This window comes from Falco cherrug, chromosome 4, assembly GCF_023634085.1.
Source record: "Falco cherrug isolate bFalChe1 chromosome 4, bFalChe1.pri, whole genome shotgun sequence".
Classification (NCBI taxonomy): Eukaryota; Metazoa; Chordata; class Aves; order Falconiformes; family Falconidae; genus Falco; species Falco cherrug.
Window position 1 is genome coordinate 110,285,359 of NC_073700.1, and position 21,797 is coordinate 110,307,155.

Below are 21,797 nucleotides of genomic sequence, written 5' to 3' on the forward strand. Positions count from 1 at the left end.
GTGCAGATACGCAGGTAAGGGGATGGGGTTGGGGCCGATGTCTCTGCTTTCTATGCTTCAGCTGGAGCATGCTACTTCCTATTGGGATTGCTTGAAAGAGTTCAGCGTGGTTCCCCATTTTCAGCAGGTGCCAAAATGTAACCATGCAACTGTTCCTCAGTTGGGTGTATGTTTTACTCCACTAGTAGCTGGCTTTTGTATGCAGAATCCCCAGAACTTGCTCTCTAATGCTACTGAATGAGTGGGCATCAGGAGGTTTAACCATTTTTAATTTTAAAAAAGAATATATTTTTTTTTCTCCCCTCCTTCGTAGGACTGTAGAAACTTGTGAGACTAAAACAGAAATACTTGGGCTTCTGGTTTTATCAGTTATAGGCCTATCTTGTCAGAATGTGTGCACGTGGGCCACTTAGACCTGGTCCTGCAAAGGCTACCTGCATGCACTTTAAAATGTTTATGTCACTCAATTAAAAGATGAGAATTGTGCTCACTCAAACATACTATTTATTTTTCCTGGAACTAGAAATAAAGGTCACAATTAATTTTATGTACCCGTTACCTGTGGCATGTTTTGGTTGATGAGCTAGCAATTAAATAAATGCCTTGTGAATACCGGTTAGGATGGAGATGCTTCACACTGATGCTCAACCAACAGCAAGAAATTTCAGGGCCTCACTAGTGAAAGTTTCCACTATGAATTTACTCTATCAGTTTGAGGCTGTGGCAAAACTGGCAAGATGCATGTGTTTGTTTATAAAGAAATCTTTTAATATAAAATGCAGAGGAAACTGTTCAAACTGGCTCTTTTCATTATCGGTAATTCAGTGCGTTCTGAGGCAGTGCGCTCTTTTTAGAAAATAACCACTCGATGCTACCAGGTGCTGCGCACACAAGAGCAAACAAACATTATTTACATGCTAGTGGCATAGTTTATTTCTTCAAAAGGGATAATTTGGCATTTAAACTTGTATTGCATGTATGTGTAGTTTTCCTGTGTTTGGTGCAAGTGCTTTTTCTGACATACCTGATCATCAAGTTGCTATGTTGTCATCATCCCATAATCAGTGAGATTTTCTTTTAATGGGTTTTGTTGATAAAAGATATAAAAAGTATTTCTTGCTATCTAGTTGTTAGTAATTCTTTTAATATCTTATGAACTAGTATACTTCTAACATTCCATATAATTCACTACATGCCTTTCAGGCCATCTTTTTTTCCAGACCCTTTTCAGGTTGTAAAATAGAAAAGGATAAGGTGTTGCGAATAAGCATGAGAGTGAATAAAATGTCATCTTCTTCATAGCAAAAATAAATATCAAAACTAAAAGTTCATCTCTTCATTCCAAGCCATTGTTGGAGTGTAACCTCATTATCACAAGTACAGATAAATAGCAATTTGCTTCAGTTTAATTTACTTTAAAGGTTTAGGGAGACAAAAAAAAATAATCCACAACATTGAAGATACTTTAAAAATACCAGTTTTAAAAAGTTAAAAGGAAAAACTTCAGTACTTTTCCAGGAATGTATCCAAATGGGGAGAAGAGGGAAGGTACACAAATAAATGCATCACAAACCAGGAAACGACGGGGAACTCATTCACCATTACTCACTTTCATGGAAGAAAAGCTGAGAATGATTCAGTTGCAGAGGATGAAGGTAAGAAAATATTGAATCAGATACAAGTTATTTTTCAGAATCTATTTGCAGATGTTCCATACGAGTGTAAAATTAACCGGCATGTTATGTTTGCTTGGAGCCATGATGGTGAAAGCAATAAGCAAAAATGCAATTGCTTCCTCAGCCTCTCTCCTCAAAGGGAAACTAGGAAAAGCAGAACAGCTCTGAACAAATGCAAAGCACAGAGTATCTCTTAGGAATACATAAACCCACAGTGAATTTAAGGTGAAGATTAAATTGAGCTACAGTTTTTCTTTCAGTGCTAAAAAAGAATAAAATAAGGTCACTTTGTGTATGAAGAATCAGGTACTGAAACCACATTTTTCTTCTACGTGTATCTTTGATCTAAAGCTTGCTTTTTTTCCCCATTAATGCTCTCCTCCTTCCCCCATCACCAGAATTCCTAGTTTTACACAGGTCTATATAACTACGCTTACACCAATGGCCTAGCTCCTTTAATTCTAATTAAAACAGATTTCATCATTCTGGAAGCCTCAGCTGGCAGCCCTTCTAACAGATCAGTCAGTTGGGTTTGCCAGACCCTTGAACATCCAGTCTTCTCAAATGTAGTCTTTTCTGCGTGTATTATTGTAGTCAATGACCTCCGGTCTTCACGTAAATATTGTTATGCTTTCAGGAAAATAAAACCTAATAGATCTTCAGCCATCTTATTTTTGTTTCTGCTCTTTTTTGTTGTCTTGTTTCTGTTTTGATGTGACAAAGTGTTTGGGCATTATGAAAACACTGCTATCACTATGGCAACAAATGACATATTGGCGTGGGTTAACAGGTCTACCCTGGTCGTCCCTCAATCTACTGAAAATGTCACGGTACAAGTTGTTTAATTTTTGCTTCATCTGCCTGATTGATCTGCTGCACTGAGAGTGCTCCTTTTTAAGGCTTTCCTTTTGTGTCTGAAGGTTACACACATCTTCTTCCAAGCTAAGAATTGCATTCAGTTTGCGTTTACGACAATTTTGAACTGCGACCTTGTTTTTTCCTCTTCGTCTGATGTCACGTAGAAGTAATACCTGAGTATCTGTCAGGTGGTTCTTTGCTAGCAAGGTTTTGAAAGAGTCCATAGGCATGCTCACAATTTCATCATCTGAAAACGGTATTCTCAGAGCTTCTGCATGGCATTCATCGCTGCTAGGGTTTGTATCAGTAGAATTGTGGCACTTACCCTTTACTTTGTTTGGTTTCTTCATCTGCATCTGTTGATGATGCTCTGGAGTGGATGCTGGTTGACCTGGCAGCTGATTATAAGTGTGGGTATGAAGAAACTGCTCAAGTGTCGCTTCTCTAGAACACTCTGAATCACCTGGATATTCCACGTGGCCATATTTAGTGTGTTCTTGGCAATGGCTACCAACAGCTCCTAAGCCATGTGAAGAAGCAGATTTAACATCACTGCTGTACCCAAAACCACCTTCACTACAGACTGAGTAAGAGGTGGTGCTATGATTCGAATTCAAAGACAGTCCTGAATCTGAGCCAGCTTCTTCAAAGAGCTGAGAAACTTCTCTAGGATGAAAGCCTTCCTCCAAAGCCAAAACCGTGAATTTAATTTCATCAAAATTACCATCAGGGGCTATTAGGTTTCTGATGTCATCAACTGAAAACAGCCCTGTCAGATCCGACCCATGAAGTAATGATTCTGGATTTGTGATATTAGTGGTTGACTGAGGAAAAGACTCTTGCATTTGTAAATGTGTTTCTGAATTTGATTGAGTGGGGTAGTCTGTACTTAGTATCGTGGCATCACGAGGACTGAAACACTGGTGATGTGTCTGGATGAAACTTATATTGTGGTGTGAGGATGATGGGTCTTGGCTTCTACTAGAAGTAGCAACTTGCATATCTTCCAGTAAACCCACCTAAAAGATGATGAGGGGAAAAAATGGGATCTTTTATAAAATTAATGCCTCTACATCCCTCACTTACACAGTCTTGATCAATTTGGTTTTTAATATTCCACTATTTGACTCTATTAAAGTCAAAATTTTGCATGTTAAACTCTTCTTCTAGCTATCCTGAATATTGTTTCCCATTTGTACAAAGCATAACCCATGTTGGCATACAGCAAGAGGAAGCAGGAAGGGTGCAGGAGAAAAGTGACTGGAGGGACAGGAGGAGGACTCACAAAGGACAGTGTGGGACGGATGAGTATTGAGAAGTAGAAATGGGACTGTTGCTAAGTGTACATCAAACTACAGCCTACATGTTACAACGATCTGCTCTAAGAAAAGGTCCTCCTAGGAGAAGCAGTCCTGAGCCTTCCCTGGTTGTGGTACTGATAATCAATCAATTCCAGGGTGACCTGGTTCAAGGTGCTGAACAGTTATAAAATTAACCTTGTAAAGAAGAGAAATAGCTCACCTTCAGGAGTTAGCCAGTGGGAACAGCGGTGTAAGAAAAGAGGGGAGGAGGGCAGGAACGTTAAGATCATACTGTCACAGTCTCACTGCTTTCCTTTCACAGTTTATAAAGCCTTCGGGGCTGGGAGCTGCCGCGCTGGCTTAGCTCCTTCTGAACTCAGGTCTATCGCGTTCTGATTTCAACTCTCAACTCTTTACTAATCAGTTTGGAGCAAACATCCCCCCCCAGATCACACCTTCTGTGGATGTCTTTTGACTTTTAAATTACTCTTCAATTTTTCTTTTACAAAAATAAAGCTGCTGTATGATGCCTCAGCCCTGAAGTCCAGACAACAAACAAGTGCTGCAGCAGCATCAAGGCCCACCTTTTGTGGGCCTGGGTTATATACTTGCTGGGTCCTAGAAGTACAAAGCCACTGCCCAAGATTATGTCAGAGCACTTGAAGACAAGCAAAGTAGTCATAAAAACTTGGGAATGTAAATAGATCAAGTAGGAAGCATATGATATGATTCCTCCATAGCTAAGCATCCCTACACTGATGCAGGAAAGGGCTTTTCTGACTGCTGTTCATTGAACAGACAATGTAAAAAGCATTTTCCACAGGAAAGGAATGACGTACCATAATGACCAGAATGTCTTAAGTTCTCTACTGTGCTTACTGGGAGCTCAGGTAACTGAAAAAAAAGTCTTGCCTTATTTCTCCTAGGAAGTTACCTTATACTAGACCACCTGTAGCCTGTGAGATAAAGCTGGTATTTTCAATTAAGCCCTTGAAAATAAATATTCTTAACAATTAAACTATTGAAAAAAATCCCCCCCCACTGTAAAGAATTGTTACCTGGAAGAAACAAGCAATCCATTTTCACCAGATAGGTTGTCACAAGATGGCAGTGCATTAATAGTCTTACATAAAATATGCAACCGTGTATTGTATAGCTACATAAAAGCTACAGCCAAATTCCTTTCAAATTATGAAAGGAACAGAGAAAACTAAACAGTTGAATTTCTGAACCTTAGTGTGCAATCTTCTACCAAAGCTGAACAGAGGAGGAGGCTTATTTATGGGCTAGGAGGCACTATCCAACCTAGAAATTCCCAAAATTAGGTGTTTCAAAGAGAACCATGAAGTTATTTGGAAAACACTAATGATCCTGGCAGGCTCCTGCAATGGGAAGTGCATGCAAGACGCACTTGGACTATTGCAAAAAAGGAATGTAGGGAGTAGCTTCATGGTTAATGACTGCAGCTACGAGCTGCGGGAGAGGAGGGAGACTCCGATTAAGATAACAATTGTTTTTTGTGAAGATGATCACCTAGAAAGTAAACAACAGTATCAGAAGCCCAGAGGATAAAAAAAGAAGAAAAAAATGGGTTTGCTGCTAATGCTGACTGACCTGATTTGCAGCAAAGACGGGTCTGTTCTTCTTGAGGGTAGTACACGTCTAAGCACTTGACCCGGTATTTATGACAACAGCAATCTTTCACCACAAATGCTTAATGGCTGATAGTTGCTCTAGAGAAACACACCAAGAGCTGCTATATAAATATGAATTGGCATTTGGTTTCAGCAAGAGAATTACTAGTTGAACTAATTAAGTTGTCCAGTGGCTGCATCTGACTTTGAACACCAGGTCACAGGAAAAGCAGGACTCTGTAGCTTTCAAATCCAGACAAGTTACTGGGGAAAATTTTTCACGTAGAGCCAATGAAAGTGGCTGTAAAAGGTAGATAGTAGTATCCTTAATGTCTTCAGGTAAGTTTTACTACATTGATTTGCTGATATATTCCCTGGGTGGTTTTTTATTAGATAAAACAGAGTTAGTCATTATCCAGTAATCACCGACTGTATTCCAATCTATTAGTAATACATGTGTTTTCTCATTTACCTCTAGCAAGTTTTCCATCTGCGATGACAGAAGCTGTAAATAGCCCTCTGAGAAGGGAATATAGATGGTTGTGGTTTCTCTGTGACAGAAGAAACAAAAACACTTTGTAAAGCACAGTTATTTTAACCAGAAGGAAGTAAAAATCAAAGTCCAAGAGAAAACAGAGCACAGCTCAGTCAAATACCGCTGCTGACCCTGCTATCAAGCCTTCATCCCGAGGGGAGATGTCACGTCGCTAGAACGAGGAGTAACCCCACGGCAGGAGCATCTCTGCTCTGCCCCACAACAACGGGATTGTGGCTTTCCTCCTCTCTGAGGTTGCATCTACCCAAAACTGTGTAAAAATCAAGTATTTTTTCAAAGCCTATCTGCCAGGGCAGTGGCAAACAGACGAGCTAATGAGAAACCCGGATCGGTGTTGTCATTTCTCACAAGGTCTCAAGAAATGATTAGATTTTCTTTTCATTGTAGATTTCAGAGAGAACAAAACCCAAAGTGTACCTGTTTTGGTTTAACACCATTAAGATTATTTCTCTGCCTTCTAGTTACAATACACACGTTAAGATCTGAACAATCCAGTCTCCCAAATGTAAATCTGCACCTGAACATCAAGCTTTACATAAATGGTGAAAGCAGTATAATTTAACATCCACATCTCTAGCATCTGTAGGAAAAAAAAAAAAATATCTGCCCACAAACACAACATCTTCACAATGGAGAAAATAAAAACAAATTGAAAAATAGTTAGTTGCAAGTCACTTCTGTAAACCTTACAACATTTTAACTACATAAACTATACTAGAGGGGGAAGCAATTTTCAAGATGTACCAGGTGTACACTCCAAATGAAAAAAGGAAATCAGATATTCCTTTCAACACCATTCACTCCTTTCTTTCACCACTCTCTATCCCTATATTACCTCTATATAAGACCTATAGCCTTCCTCACTTCCTTTTCAGTCTTCCCTTCTTTCCTTTTTTCCATTATTTACTTGATTTATGTCTTCTTCCTCCTTCTCTTGCAGTTCCAGCTGATCATCTCCTTGGCGTGGACAGCAGTGATCCAAAGCTTCCTGACATGCTTTCAGGTCAACATCCTGGAGACACAAATAAAACACGTTGCCAAAATTACTCTTGAAAACGCACTTTTTTTCTTTTTTTCTACAGCTATAGCATTTCAAATAAAATACACGCTGAACGGTTCATTCATGCGGATGAACTGACTCTGTGTAGACTTTGGGGTCCAAATGAGACTGGTGTCCGTTCAGGAGTGCAGACACCACCTCCCCTTCTGGTGCCCAGGCACTGAACCCATCAGCAGAGAAATTTTTTCTTAGACAGACACATGAAGATGTGATTTTATGGAAAGTTTGTGCTATCAGTGTCCTATGGATGCCATTTCACAACATAGTCAAGCCAAATATATACTCTGGGGTGGAATCTTAAAACAGGCACTTACACATGGCCAGCTAGCAAAATCCCTCGCTAAAGGAAAACCATCACCTTAACAGGTACGGTAACAGCAGCTCTGTTTCTGCATCACTTCATGCGGTCATTACCCAGTCACAATATATCCACATGATGGAGTGGGTGAAAAAAAATTTTTTTTCAATCTCCATCAGTGAAACTGTTCCGATTTAGTGGTCTCAGAAGCATTTTTCAAGTATAGTCCTATCAGCAGACTTTTTGTATTTTTATTATAGGGCTGAAGGAAGAAGGAATCACTGCTAAAGGACTTTGCATATTTACATTTTAAAAAACTTTGATATTTCATCTTTTATAGGGCAAGCCTGAGTGATTAAAACGAGAAACTCAGTGGAATGGCAGCCAGAAAACCAAGTGGCTGCATTACATTAGTTTCATATACTCCCAGTTAAATGCTATGGCAGGAGCAGGAAAGACAAGCTCTCAACAGCAGCAAATGTTCTAAGTTAGTGTCCTGTTCTAAAAATAAAAATTTTACTTTTCAGGTTTTACATGAAAGCATAAACTATATAAAAGCTTCACCTGTAACATCACCAAAATGTGTAAGAGATTTTTAAAAAATTATTGCTTCATACAAAATACATTAAAACTAAAATGTAAGAGGGTTTAAAAACAAAACTCTGGAGTAAAGTTAAATAAAATTTGAAAATAAATCGATTTCATTTTGATTAATTCTATTAACATTTACTCTTTAAACTATGAACATAAATTTTATTTTTAATTTATTTGTTGGCTTTCCATTTTTCTGTACTTTCTTTTCAAGGATTGGAAGGGAACATTTTATAAACAGGCATTTCTAACAAGAAATAGATATACAGGGCACTCATCTGTCACTCTGATACAAGAGGTGCTTTCCTTCAATGATGCCTAACAGTTTCTAGTTATTAAAAATGACTTTCCAATTCATTGTGTCTTCTTTGTCAGCTGCAGTTGGCAATGACCATATGACTTGTTATTGCCAAATATAAGAAAAAAATTACTTTTCTAAACACACACCCCCCAAACCAGTTTTCCTCTATGTCGTAAAACAGCAGGAGAGGGAATTTCGTTATGGGACACTGAGAACATGGTAACTAGCTATTTGCAAACGCTTAAATGAGTGCAGTGGACCTACTCACAGGCATGGTTAGTCCCATAATTACACATTCGCAAGATCAGGGCCCATCTATAATTTGACAAAGAACCAACCTAATACTTGTCCAATGAATATGATCTATCATCATCCTAAATAATAAAATCCATCATCATAATCATCAAAAAGTGGATAAGAAGTCAAGGATAACTGCTATTAAAGACTTGAAGCAGCTCCTCTTTAGCTGAGTGGCCTGGAAAGCTGCTGGTGCTAAGACAGTACTCAGCTCTGAATAACGCAGCAAATTCATTACTCTAGTGGCTGACGAAGAGGCAAATGCAGGAACCAGTTAAGAAATACGGTATCTATAACGTGATGCTTTGAAAAAACAACTGAAAGCACTGGTTTTGAATACAGAAAGTATATGAGTGACAACTTGATGGCTCCTATTAAAATTGCCAGGTGTACAAACCTATTTTAGTGCCAGGGAAGAGAAAAGCTTGTGGAAACTTTGTGAAGATTTCACAGTGTGTCCTAGAGATCATTCAACACTCCACAGTTCCACTTGCTTATGGTGGAAAACTGCCTGCACACAATGCTAGTCTGCTGAAGTCTACGGTGGAGATGGTCCTTCCCAGCACCACCATGAGGACAACTGAATTTCTGACATGCCTGACTGGACAGGTCCATTCCAAAGAGAAACTAAATGCTCCTGAAGATTGTAGGAATTTGTGAAGACTGTCGTGGCTTTGGTTTCCCCAGGAAGCCACAGACAACTAACTTCTCAGGTCTTTCCCTATCAATATATAGAGCTGTTGACCACTAAAGAGATGGGGGATAAATTCTAAAATTAATCATTGGATGTATCTGGAGTCTGCCTTGATTTTTTTATGTATCATTTTAAGAAAAATTAACGTATTTGACTATCTTCTCTGTGAAGCCATAGACGGTGTCCTTGGTACCCTTAGCTTCCAGGCTGAGAGCTACCAACTGCACTACAGGATCACACGCCTAACGAGGCTTTGGCTTAAGAACAGCATGGAGGTCAGAGTCCTCCTCTGACCTTTGCACAAAGCTCCTGCTGTTGCGAACGGAGGTGCCAGTGGGGACGGGAGGGAGGCAGGGTTTCCCATCTGTGAGCACGACCGTTCACTGCAGTTTACCAAAGTGAATGTACCATCCTTACTGAATGAGCTTAATAATGCTGCACCGTGTTAGTCTTACCACGACAATTTCTTCCTCCAGCAGATGGTATTAAAATATGCTCATGCCTGCTCACACTGATTATTACTGCAATAAGTTACCCATCCTTTTTTTTAAAAAAAAAAAAAAAAAAAAGTTTCACCACTGCCAGGGCAGTTTCTGAAGGAGCACGACCCTGTGACCAGCTTTTCACACCAGCGGTGGTACAGATACAGTACAAGCAAGATTGCTCACAGCACCAATTTCTATGTAGAGGATCATTTCAGTGAAACACTCTATGCAGAAATCACATAACACAACCAGAACCTTTTCCCCTCAGTTTCTCAGTTTTGGCTTTAAAGAAAAATCCCCTGGATTATGCTGTTAAAAGAGTTACTCTCCGACATTACACTTCCCACCAGCTTGTTAGTCTTTCCCAGTGATGAAGAACAGCTGAAAAATACTGTTCAACAACTGAATGCTTCTTTCTATGCCTACGCATCACTTGGGATTGACTGCTGGGCTACTGCTTTGGGAAGAACAGGAGGAAACAGGAGGAGAACTCCTCCAGAAACAGCCATATCATGTTTTTGAATAAGGCATTTCTTAAATACAGCTTAATTTTGCAATCTGAATACATATGTAATGACAAAAGGGATTAGGTGTAAATACCACTTACTCCGTACAGCACTGCCACACTTAGCGTTTCTGTCCTGTTGCTTATTTTGCATTAACAACAGAAGAAACAGTAATTGAGTAATACCATATCACTACAAGCCCAAGAGCTAGATCAAGATCACATGTGGTTGGTCTCTGTACAGAGAAAAAGACTGATTTTTGCTGATTGCAGATTACTTAATATTACCACCAACCCCATTTACTGCTGCAGTCTTTACACTCCTACCGCTGGAGGCTGTGGAAGTTCACACCTCCCACAGCAGGCTGCTTCCACATGAAACCCTACCTGAAGACAACCTTCCATTTGCATTTGGAAGGATTTCTGTGCAAGCACAAGGCAGGAGGTTTACACTAACACTCCCACGAAAAATAATGAAAAAATAAATCCTCAAGTAGCTCGAATTGTAGTCTTGCTTCTGCCATCCAGTAGTTTCAGTTGGGCTACAGAACGCAATCTGACACTAAGTCTGGTTTACCAAATTATCCACCAGCCCTGTCGGCTGGAGAGCTGGACTCAAACCGTGCATCTGCCCATTCCCTAACGTACAACTTACCACAGGTCAACTACAGCTTCGGTTTGTCAGTCTTTGGAATATGAAAAATAGTAAATTATGACAAAGCTGCTACTTAAGGTGATCCAAGAATCAATGTGGAGGGTGAGAGAAAGTACGATTTTCAGGTGGGTGGCCTGGACTACGCTTAATTGAAAGGATGCCGCCTGCTCTGGCAGGTTTCCAGAGTTTTCTACTATGTTAAAAATAGAGCCTTCAGTTTCCAATTAAATACATTGGAGTATCGTTCTCAGCATGAACTGGGTGCACCGTACATCAAACTATCCCTCCACATAACTCCTCCCTTTGCACCCCACACTCATGTATTATTTGTTGTCCATAAAACAACACGTAGGGAGCAAAACCTGTAATGATATCAAAATACAAATAGGTCCACCACGATGCGTTGGATGGGTGAACAAGACCCCTCTCTAGGAGCAGCAGAAAGCATAAGCGAGCTGTTTTCAGCTGTCAATCAGCATGCATTTGTTAAACAGGGCTAAAACTACACAGCTCAGGGCTACAAGTGCATGGAGACACTGGAACTAGCTCTGGACTTAATAGCAGCAACATCTCACCACAGCAGAACTGAGCAGACAGGGTGTTCTGCCTGGGTGCACAGACAGCACCAACAGTCAGGGGTACCTGCCCCTGGAAAAGCTGTTTCACTGCAGTCGGACTCCAAGTTACCTCTACGAATATCCCAGTGCCAGGGCAAAGGTATACGGCCACGACTATTTGCAAAAGGACATCGCGTTTTGTGCCGATTACTCGTGTATCCTGTTCACATGCTGTCTTCTAATTGTCCTACATTACATTCTCTTTTAGTTGTCAAGCTTTAAATTGTTCCACTACTGTCATTACTAACCTTTAAGATGCTTTTCTGCAGACTTGTGTCCCTTCTCCTTTATTAACTGCACTTCTTTGCAGAACTGGCCCTCTCCTTGCTACTAGCTGAAAAGATGCAGCACAGGCCTGGTGATCTTTGCTATGTTTGGAATCATTAAGTAGCATTTCCAAAAAATTGTCCCACACCTGTAGACATTAGGCAAAAGAAATACAACTTTTAGTAACATCACCAGTAGTTTCACTTTACTACTGTGTAGAATTACATACAATTAGTAATTAAATCTAATTATGCATAGCTATTATCATATAGCTCTAAGGTTACTGATGTTGCTCTTTGCCTGTGTAGATGATAATATGATAATTTAAATTATAATAATTAATCTTACCAATTGCTATCTACCTAACCTGAGTTAAAAGCAAAACATTTTTTGCTGTTTCTCTATATTCATCATGAGCCCTAAAATATCCTGAAAACACAGGAAGAGTACTTTATTATTTGAAATGTAGTCAGGGTTTAGAAAGCATGGAGGGTGGAATGGCAGATGGAAACACCAAATAACAAAGTAACTGTTATGTTATAAAAGGCTACACTTAAAAAAAAAATCACACTAAACCATGCTAATTAAGCAACGCAATTGAGTAAATCAAATTGTAGATAACTGTGACTCCAAATGTGGCACCTGCCAAATGTCCACGACACGTCTAAATCCTAATAATACCATCTGGGCTGCAACCAACCGCACACGGTTAAAGGCGCTCCTGTTGCAGAGAGTTCTTAGCACCTCCAACCACATGCGATTCTGAAACAAAAGTGCTAGGGCTTTACACAGTGTGGCTCAGCTATGTGAGCTATTACAAAACACACATACTCTCTGCACGTTCAGCATAAACACAGAATTAACACCAACCACCTTCCCAGATGAAGGCAGAAACAGGTACAAGTTGAAGCAGACACAAACAGTACCGCTAATTTCGATTGAGACATCAAATTTCAAAATCCAAAAAAATTTAAAATAAAAATAAAAAAAAGCAGACATGCTGAAGACGACTCAACATCCCCTTCAAAATGAACTTTTAAAACCACTTCTAAATCATAAACCAAAAGAGTTTTACACTCCAGCCATTTGGTCCCATGCTAGTGTTTTGCACCAGAAATTAATTTCATCCTAAAGAATGCAACATCTCTGACAGTAAATCTGATGAAGGTTATTAAATTTATTCAATCACTTTTCCAGATTGAGTGGAGGGTGGGGGGAACGGGGGGGAGACCTCTTTCCTATGCCTCTGCTGTCCCTGCATGTCTATTTTGTCATTAAACTACGTGACATTTGGGTTCTGTAAGAGACTCCTCTCTTTGTCTCCCCTTATCCAGGCTAGGTTGGTAGTATGTCCTCACTGGTACGATGTAGTCACTAAATAAACACGGCAGGACGCAGGGCTCACCCTTTCTGATGAAACTTCATCCACAACTCCGTTCCAGACGTCTTCCTTTTGAGCCCTGCCAGGCAAACACCTTCTCAAGTACCCGGCTCCCGGCTTGCTCAAGCTACCAGCCCCATGGCGATCCCAAACGCCTGCCAACTCACACGCAAAATCCACAGCCTGATACTTCAGCTCCTCTGGGATTGAGCATCTTTACCTTGCGTCTGTCACTGTATGTAAACTCTTCTGTTTTCCACACTTACCGCACTCTTTAATTCTTTCCTCTTTATGCCTGATATTCCCCTCATTACCTCTCACATACACTTCTCATGCACACCCTACACTGGGAATACCTTCCCCGCTCTCCAGGGAGCAGGATAATGCTGGCGTAGGTCAGCCCTTCCCCGCCTGACTCCCACTACACACTTCTTGGCCACTCATTTGATGCAGCTTTTTCAAACCCTTGTACATCCCACAGCACACCATAACAAAAATTAAAATCCCAGTCTTTCAAGACAACACGTACCTCAAATGTCTGAGGTTATTCTCTCAGCCCACCTCTCCCTGAAACACCACACGGTCCTTCATGCACCTTCTTACTAAACCTAGGTGAGTTCTGGCTAACAGATAAGTCATCCGTGAGCAGAGACCCAACCCATTGAACTATTTGCAGATGTCCCTCCGTAGCAATATTGCCATGCCCTAGTGCTCAATGTGTTAAAAAAAAAATAAATTGAAATATGTTCTGTAAGTTAAGCACACAGCTTAGTGGGACTGCTCTTAAATGGGCTGGAGAAAAGCCTACCTGGTTTCTACTTACCTTTACTTTACCAAATTTTTGACACTCACCAAGAAAAAAAAAATAAAAATCATAAACTATCCTCAGTCAGTGTAAATACTTCAAACAGTGCCCGAAGTCCTGGACAGATTCACCCCCTCCAGTGCTTTAATACTGTGAAAGTCTGCCTCTAGCAGCGTTCAAAGAACTGTGCTTGTATGAGGTTTCACATAACCTGCCCCAAACTGCCCTTTCTAAGCACAGACATAGAGCACACACAAACACACATACGGTACAAACAATACAAATCACCCACTGTGCATCTTCTTCCTTAACTTCCATAATTCATAAACAGCAGCAATGTTAGGATGTTAATTATTAATTAGAGCAGGTGTTCTTTAATCGAGCACAGGAATTCAGTTCTTTGGAAAGGCTTCAAAATCATCATAGAGTATGTAATACATCCAAATAAATACAGCAAACGTACTTGGTTTGAGTGGGAGCAGTGCTTTCCTTCCCTGCCCCCCCCCCGCAAGCTGGAACATGTCTCATGTAATGGCACAATGACCCAGCACAGCAACTACCGCTCTCGTTCAGGTACTGCCTCTTCTGCTGGCATGGGCAGCATCAGTGCTTGGGTGTTCATGCGATTTGGAAAATAAGAACATTTTTACTGTAAGATTCAGGCCACAGATAAAAAAACTGAACAGATACATAGCCCATTGCTGCTAATCTAAATAAATCCCCACGTATATTCCATGAAAGACAAAGAACGCATCCAATTTTTATACTCCCTTTCTTCAAATGTCTACACATATATACACACACATGCACACACAGAAATCTTGATATACAGAGAGAAAGGGGAAAGAAAACTATTGAATCAAGTAGGCCAGCTCTGAACCCTTGCAAGATCTTCAGCTAAGAACTTGTTTTATGAAAAGCCTCTTGAGACTTTCTCTGTATTTGTGAATAATATTACCATATACATAGGGGTGATGCCACATCCTGCAGCACTGAGGCCTCCCATTTCCCCACACACCGTTTTTTAAGGTGCTTTGGAAAATGTGCCTCATCCATTTTGCATATGGATTTATGGCTCAACGTAACAGCTTTTGGAAGCGTTGTCGGGGCAGGGTTACAGAGAAGCCTAAGGAAAATGCAGTTAGACTGGGGCATGGACTGCATCCCAGGTTACGTGCCTGTGGGTTGGCTTCTCTCTCTTCCCTACCAATGTAACACCTCTATGTCTTTTTTCCTTTTTATTTCCTTCTTCTTTTTCCATGCTTAAAACTTCAAGATTTACCCACCACAGTGTCTCAGTTTAGTGTTTTCCTTAAAATGCATTCCTTGAGCAACCCAACAACACTTTAGAAGCACAGTGGTGATAGAAAGCTTAGCAATAACTAGATTAATAGGATATGGAAAACTTAGAATAATTAAAATTCTCATTGTACGTGCAAAAAGGAGTTTTGTAGTGTGACTTCGCAAATGAGGCGCGGAGCTTCACGGTATGACTTTGCAAATTATCCCAGTCCTGAGGCCCTTCGTACTGATAAGGTGGACCTGGGACGCTCCGTGTGCCGATAAGATGACACCAGTATGTACATCTGTGCCTTGAGATAGGAAAACTGGATCTGTCCTGGTTTATGGTTTGGAAAAAACTCGAGACACAACTGAGTCTGCGCAAAGAGTGAAGGTGAAAAGTTCAGAGCGAGGGAGACTGCTAAGCCTTCATCCTCAACCACCACCATGACCACCATCAGGAGACAGCGCGCAAGCGCGAATGGGAGGAAACTTATGATAATGACTTCTCAGTAGACTATCCTAACCCAACCTATTCTCTCTCTCTCTCTCTATATATATATATATAAATAGGGCATCTGTTGAGGATGTACGAATGTATACTTTAAATCACACGTGCACAAAGAAGTCAGGGCAGCAGGTGCTTTTGGAATTATCTACCCTGATGCCCGCCGGTGAATTAAACATACCAGCTTTATAATCTATACTGAGTTATAGAGTTTAATTCCACATGTCAGTGAGGAAAAAAAAAAAAAAAGCAGACATGCCTCACTTCACCTGTGTAAGTCAGTCAGTGTGACCCACTCACATATGGCCTATTCTATGTGACCTACTTACGTGAGTAGGTTTGACGAGGCCAAAAAAAGTTTAGGCAACCATGTTTTCAACAGTGAATGTCAGCACTCAAATAGGTGCTGAATATTAAGGAGTCAGTGGTGCTCCCGTTATGAATTACTTCTTAAAAAAACAAGACTGCAATCTCTTTTTTCAGCAAACCGTGAAGAGGAAGACTAGGTGGTGGATAAATAGTGTTGTACCTGGAAACAAAGTACCATGACAAATTATTACCCCAAAGAAAAGACAAGGTTCACTCTTACGCTTTTTATCTATTTCCTTAGCAAACATACCCACTGGACCCTAAAATCTTGGAGCATTCTGCAAAGGCCAGGACCTGAATTGGCTTTCATTACTACAGAAATTACTCTGTTTCCTTGCATGAACTGATGCATAATTTCCTGGCTACTCAAAGCAAAAGTTCACTGCTTTTTCTTTAAAGATGTAACTCATGGTTCCTAGGCAGGAACCCTAGAACCTTAGTCTCAATCTTAAACCTGCGTGCGAACCAAACCTACACATCTTCTACCAAGCACCAGCTATGACCTGCTGTAGGTAATGCAGGACAGTGAGTTATGGACAGGATTCAGAACAGAAAACTCTCACCTGTAGTGTCCGCTGGGGTACAAGCGCTCTTTATCCTTGGTCCTGTTACACACATCCACCTAAGAAAATGGGTAGCCAGACTCTGAGACCACATGATTATTTTCTCCACTAAAAGATGATTTCAGAATAAATATATTTTTAGGGGGGTTATTACCAAGGCAGCAAAATACTGTGGGGCTTACATTTCATCTGCAAACTTACATGTGATTACAGAAACAGAATGAATGAAACAGTTTGCTGGGAACATAGTGAATGCAAAGGTTAGGGCTGATCCCAGAATGTTAGGCAGCAAGATGAAAGTAGGAACCCACCTGTTTGCTCTACTCATCGTCAAAGATGAAGTGCCCAGACTGTCCTAAACAGCACTCTCTCTCATTTTAGCACAGAACAGAAAAAATAAGCCAGGTGCTCCATGCAGTTTAGCATGCTTCAGGCACTGAATTAGTTTTCTTTTTCATCTGCAGTTGTCCTCCAGAGCGGTTTTAAATACCAGTTCCCAAAGGATGAGGATCCACAGCTTGCACTGTGTTGCCTGCAATGTTCTCAGCAGGGACTGGGGCCCAATAAATAAAGTTATTCCAGGGGTGGATGAATCCAACTGCTAACTTTTCAGAACTCCACACAATAGCAAGCAGAACAAAACAACCACTTTCATCTGTTTACACAGGCTCTTCATCCTGATACAGCATGGGTAAGAGTAACTTTAAATATCTCAGGTCAATTTTGCAAAAGGCAAAACAAAGGTTATGAATCAGCTAAACCAGTTTGAAATCCATTATACTGTTACAATAACATTTTGACAGCACAAGTAGACTTACTCAGACCTACAGAGGTCACCTTTAAAACACAACTTTTTCCTTAGTGTTTCATGTTTTGGACCTGTCACACACTTCAAAATAAGTCTGGTGGAACACGCATGGGGGGCTTTCACTTAGAAGTCCATTTACATTTTAGGTCAAGAACTGAACATTCATTGCCTTATCCTGCTCCAATCATTCTTTCACTTAAAAACCATGTGCTTAAGCAAGAGGTGCAGACCTACATTTAGCAAAGAAATGAATCATCTTCTCTCCATAGAAAGGGGTGATCCCTTACAATTAGGGTGTTGAAACTAGTTTTCCAACTACTTTACAAAAATAACCAAGCTAACACATGGGGGAGGGGAGGGGAGAAGAAAAGGAGAAAAAGAAAAGGAAGAAAAAAAGAACCTACCATGCAAGACAAATTCAACAATTACCAGTTGATGCTGGTCTGTTAATTCACGATAAGAACCTGCTATTTGTAACAGTTCAAAACCAACTTGAAAAATGCTGGTAGTTCCACTCGATATTTCAAAACGTACTGAACGTCAGAGTCACAACCCCCCACCCTGGGGTTGCTGCACCTTTTGTACCTGCACAAGGTATCACAGAAGTCTCGGATCATAAACTACTCGGGGAAAATGAAACCCTGTGCCCACCAGCCCCTGCAGCCGTGTGGCCCAGCTCATCTTCCTGAGCCACAGCCGCACACGGCTCTCCCGTGGGACGAGGGTCTGCGCGGCTGGGCACACACGGTACGGACCGCTCGGTGCGTGGCCAAAGCTGGGAAACCGGCCACCGCCGCCGGGTCCCCGCTACCCGCGCGTGTTGTTCAAGGTGCCAGCCCAGTAACAGAGCAGATGCGGCGAGGCTGGGGGGTCGGCCCCGGCACAGTAAGGCCCCCAGGACGTTAAGCGACGCTCCCGACACGCGTGGTTACCGGCCCCAGGCGCAGCTCGCCCCTCACGGCGGTGCCCCGCGGCGGCGCTGCCCGCCCGCTGCCGTACGGCGTCTCCCCGAGCCGCCCCTGCGCCCGCATCCAGAAAACGGCGGCGGCTCCGCAGGGCGCGCCGAGCAGAAGCGCCAGCGCCGTTCTGGCGACCCTGGCCGGCCGGGGGCGAGCGGCGCCGGGGCCACGCGTGGGCCGGGGCAGCGCCGCAGGAGCCGGGCGAGCCGCCGGCGGTCGCTCCGTCAGCACAGGCTGCGCGGCGCTACCTCCGGCACCCAGCGCCGTGGGGCCGGCCGGGCTGCCCGGGAGCCCCTCCCGGCCGCGGGAAGGGGGCGCGCACGGCCCCCGCACGGCCCTGGGGCGGCCCCTCACCGTGCCGCTGGGCGGGGGCCGCGTCTGGCTCAGCGCAGCGCCCCCCTCCGCTCGCCCCCCCACCCGCCCCCCTCGCTCGGCGGGGCAGGCCCGGCACCCGCCGCCGCCCGGAGCAGCCCAGCCGGGGCAGCCCCTACGTCGCCCCGGGGCCGTCCCGCCGCCCTTACCTCCGCCGTGGGGCCGCCGCCTGCCCGTCCTCCTGCCGCGGCAGGGCGGGGGGCGGCCCTCCCGGGCGGGGCGGGCACCCGGCAGGGCAGGTCCGGCTGCCAGCGGAGCCCGGGGAGGCGCGGGGGGTGACTGAGCCATGGCTGCCGGCGGCGAGCCCGCTGCTCCCCGCAACCGACGCGCCCCGTACGGTGCTGGGGCGTGCAGGGGGGCGGGCGGCCGCCCCGGCTCCCGCAGCCCGGCACAGACCCGCCCCTCCGAGCCGGCCCCCCGCCGCACCGGCCCTTCCCCCGGGCGGGAGGCGGCGCCAGGGCGGCCCGGGGCCGGGGTCGGGGCCGCGGACACCCCCCGGCTCCCCGCGCCCCGCCCAGCGCCGCCCCGCGGGGCCGGACCCTCACCTGGGTCCGGAGGGTCCGGGGGCTCCGGCGTGCCCGGGGGGACGGCGGCCGCCGGCTGCTGGAGCGAGCTAGAGATAAAAGGAGGAGAGTCAAGAAAGCAGGGCAGCGGGGGAGGGAAGGGGAAAAAAATATTTGTATTTAAAAATGCAAAGAGATTCCCCACCTGCCGCCGGTAGTAAACATTTTTTTTCTCCTCCCGGTTTTTTGAATCTCCAAGTAAAAAAACCCCACAAGGTACGGGTTTTAATTAGTCGGACTGGTGTCTAAACACCTCTCCGATGCCTTTGCCTTCCCACCGACCGAACTGCATTTTCCACCGCACATCTGCTCAGCGCCACCCGAACTTACTCTCGCACACGCTGGAGGTACCTTTCCCCGGTCCGTTCTCTGGCTCCTCTTGACGTACGGAATTAAACTCTATAACTCGAAAGTTATAAAGTAGGTATGTTTATTGCGCGCAGATGCACGGGGGATCGCTCCTCCGCAAGCGTGCATGCCCGAAGTGACGAACCATCTCATATTTATACAATAAAACAAATGCATATTCAATTAACGCCTATACATATTCGTTACCTAAACCTAAACATACTCTCACTTCGTATGTTAATTAGCTTATCAGTCCTTTTCCTGGAATGTGGTGGTCTTGCAAGTTTGCAGCTAATTCATGTCCTTGTCGATCATCTGATTTTCTTTAGCGAGGAGATCTCTAGATAACATTGGAATGTTTCTCATCCTTTTTATAGATAGCCCCTTTGTTAGAGGAAGAAGAGTAGGCATTTCCTTAAAACTATATGGTTATGTGACCAATCATCATACCTACACTCCTTGAGCCGACATATACAATCAAAATCGATGTTTATTGTCCCTATTTTGCACTATTTCTCCATATCACTCTCAAAGGCCTTTTATCACTTCTCATCGCTTCTGCTTATCTGAGCGTTTCAGACTTGTTTGGGCATTTGCAAGGCATAAGGCTGCTCGGGCAGACCCTGGAGCATCACTTCTTCAGTGATAACTCCGTGTGTAATGGGCGCCGTTTCTCATTTCTCTGTTATCACGGATGACATTTCCTTTTTTTCGTTACATCCAGCGTGATACCGTGCAACGGCTGCCTTACAACACTCCTAGCGTCTGCCTGCACCTTGTTTCTTGAATTCCAGTAAAATAACAGTTTTCTTTCAAAAATCCAAATGAACTGGAATCTGATAGAGGCTTCCCCTGCCAGCTTTTTTTCCCCATGGTGCAGTAAGATCTTTGGCTTAAGTAGAAGTATAACTAGAGTAGCGATGTTGATTTTGCTGTTGCAAAAATAAAAACGTCTCAAGCCAACTACATTTACATGTTCTGATTCATGGCACAAATGCCAAGACAGACACCCACCACAACAAGTCCTTACATTCTGCACTGTTCATTGGTGTTAACCATTTTTTCTTTTTTTTTTTTCTTTTTTTTTTCTTTTTTTTTTTTTTTTGGTTGCAGCACAATCGAAATCTTTGCATGTCATTTTTAAGCGTGTAGCTCAAGCCTTCCAGTGATAAGAAAATATACAATTGAATATAGCCTATAGAACTGCTTGCAAGGGATGGAGAAGGGAGCGTAGGTTTCGAAGGTGTGGGGGGGTACGGTGGGGGAGGAGGCCCTGGGGGATGTTGGGGCACATCTCAGTACTAGAAACCAGCGTCGTGCTTCCCTTAGCGCAGCCCAGCCCTCAAGGGAGACAAGAGCCTCTCGGCCACTGTGGGCTAATACAGCAACGTGCGTTAAACAGACCATCTAATCGCTTTGTCTTTTCCTTTACAAGGTGATGAGGTTTAAATGGTTAACAGGGCACCGAAGCTCCGTGCTGTTGCAGTTGCTTTCGGCTGTTTGTTTTTCATCTGAGCTGAGTTTTGAGTCGTGGTCCTTAAGATCCTCAGCAGTGTGCATGGGCCACTCGAGGCACTGAAAGCTCTGCCAGGCTAGCCCAGCTACCTTCAACTCGAGATATTTTACGATGGTGGATTTAGGGATCTGTTCAGGAATCTGGCTCCCAGTATTCAGGACTTTAAAATCCTGCCCCCAAACAGTGGCGAATAAGTGTATGCTCAGTTAGCAGCATCCCATAGAGAAGGTGTTGGTGTCAGAGAGCTCAGGTTCCCCCTCCCAGTTAACACGGTGGCTGTTTTGCAAGTTGATTTAAAGAACAAAGTTAAAATTTCTTAGTGACTAAATATCCTTTATTGGCAGCGCTGGGTGCATGGGGGATGGCTCCACCAAAGTCATGCACACCCACCGAGGGAACCCCTCAGCCCCCTCCTTATACAAGTCACTCATGTCTATTCATCAGCTTTCGGGGAACTCATTAACATATCTCACACCTGGACAATCAGCACATTCCATTCAAGGACCCCAGCACATCTTCAAGTTAACAA

At 43.3% G+C, this 21,797-nt stretch overlaps 1 protein-coding gene and 1 long non-coding RNA gene across 2 annotated transcripts; both read right to left on the reverse strand.

Moving 5' to 3' along the window:
• Nucleotides 1-754: 754 nt before the first annotated feature.
• Nucleotides 755-18,965, reverse strand: NFE2L3 (NFE2 like bZIP transcription factor 3). The gene is given in 5 exon segments (XM_055708785.1): nt 755-3,553; nt 5,942-5,990; nt 5,992-6,020; nt 6,933-7,037; nt 18,443-18,965. Coding segments are annotated over 5 exon segments (1,491 nt in total). The 5' UTR covers nt 18,542-18,965; the 3' UTR covers nt 755-2,344.
• Nucleotides 14,597-18,038, reverse strand: LOC129735951 (uncharacterized). Its single transcript, XR_008731980.1, has 3 exons — nt 17,014-18,038; nt 16,703-16,761; nt 14,597-16,299 (listed from the first exon to the last, which is right to left on the reverse strand). It is a non-coding gene; the product is annotated as an uncharacterized LOC129735951 (long non-coding RNA).
• Nucleotides 18,966-21,797: the final 2,832 nt, after the last annotated feature.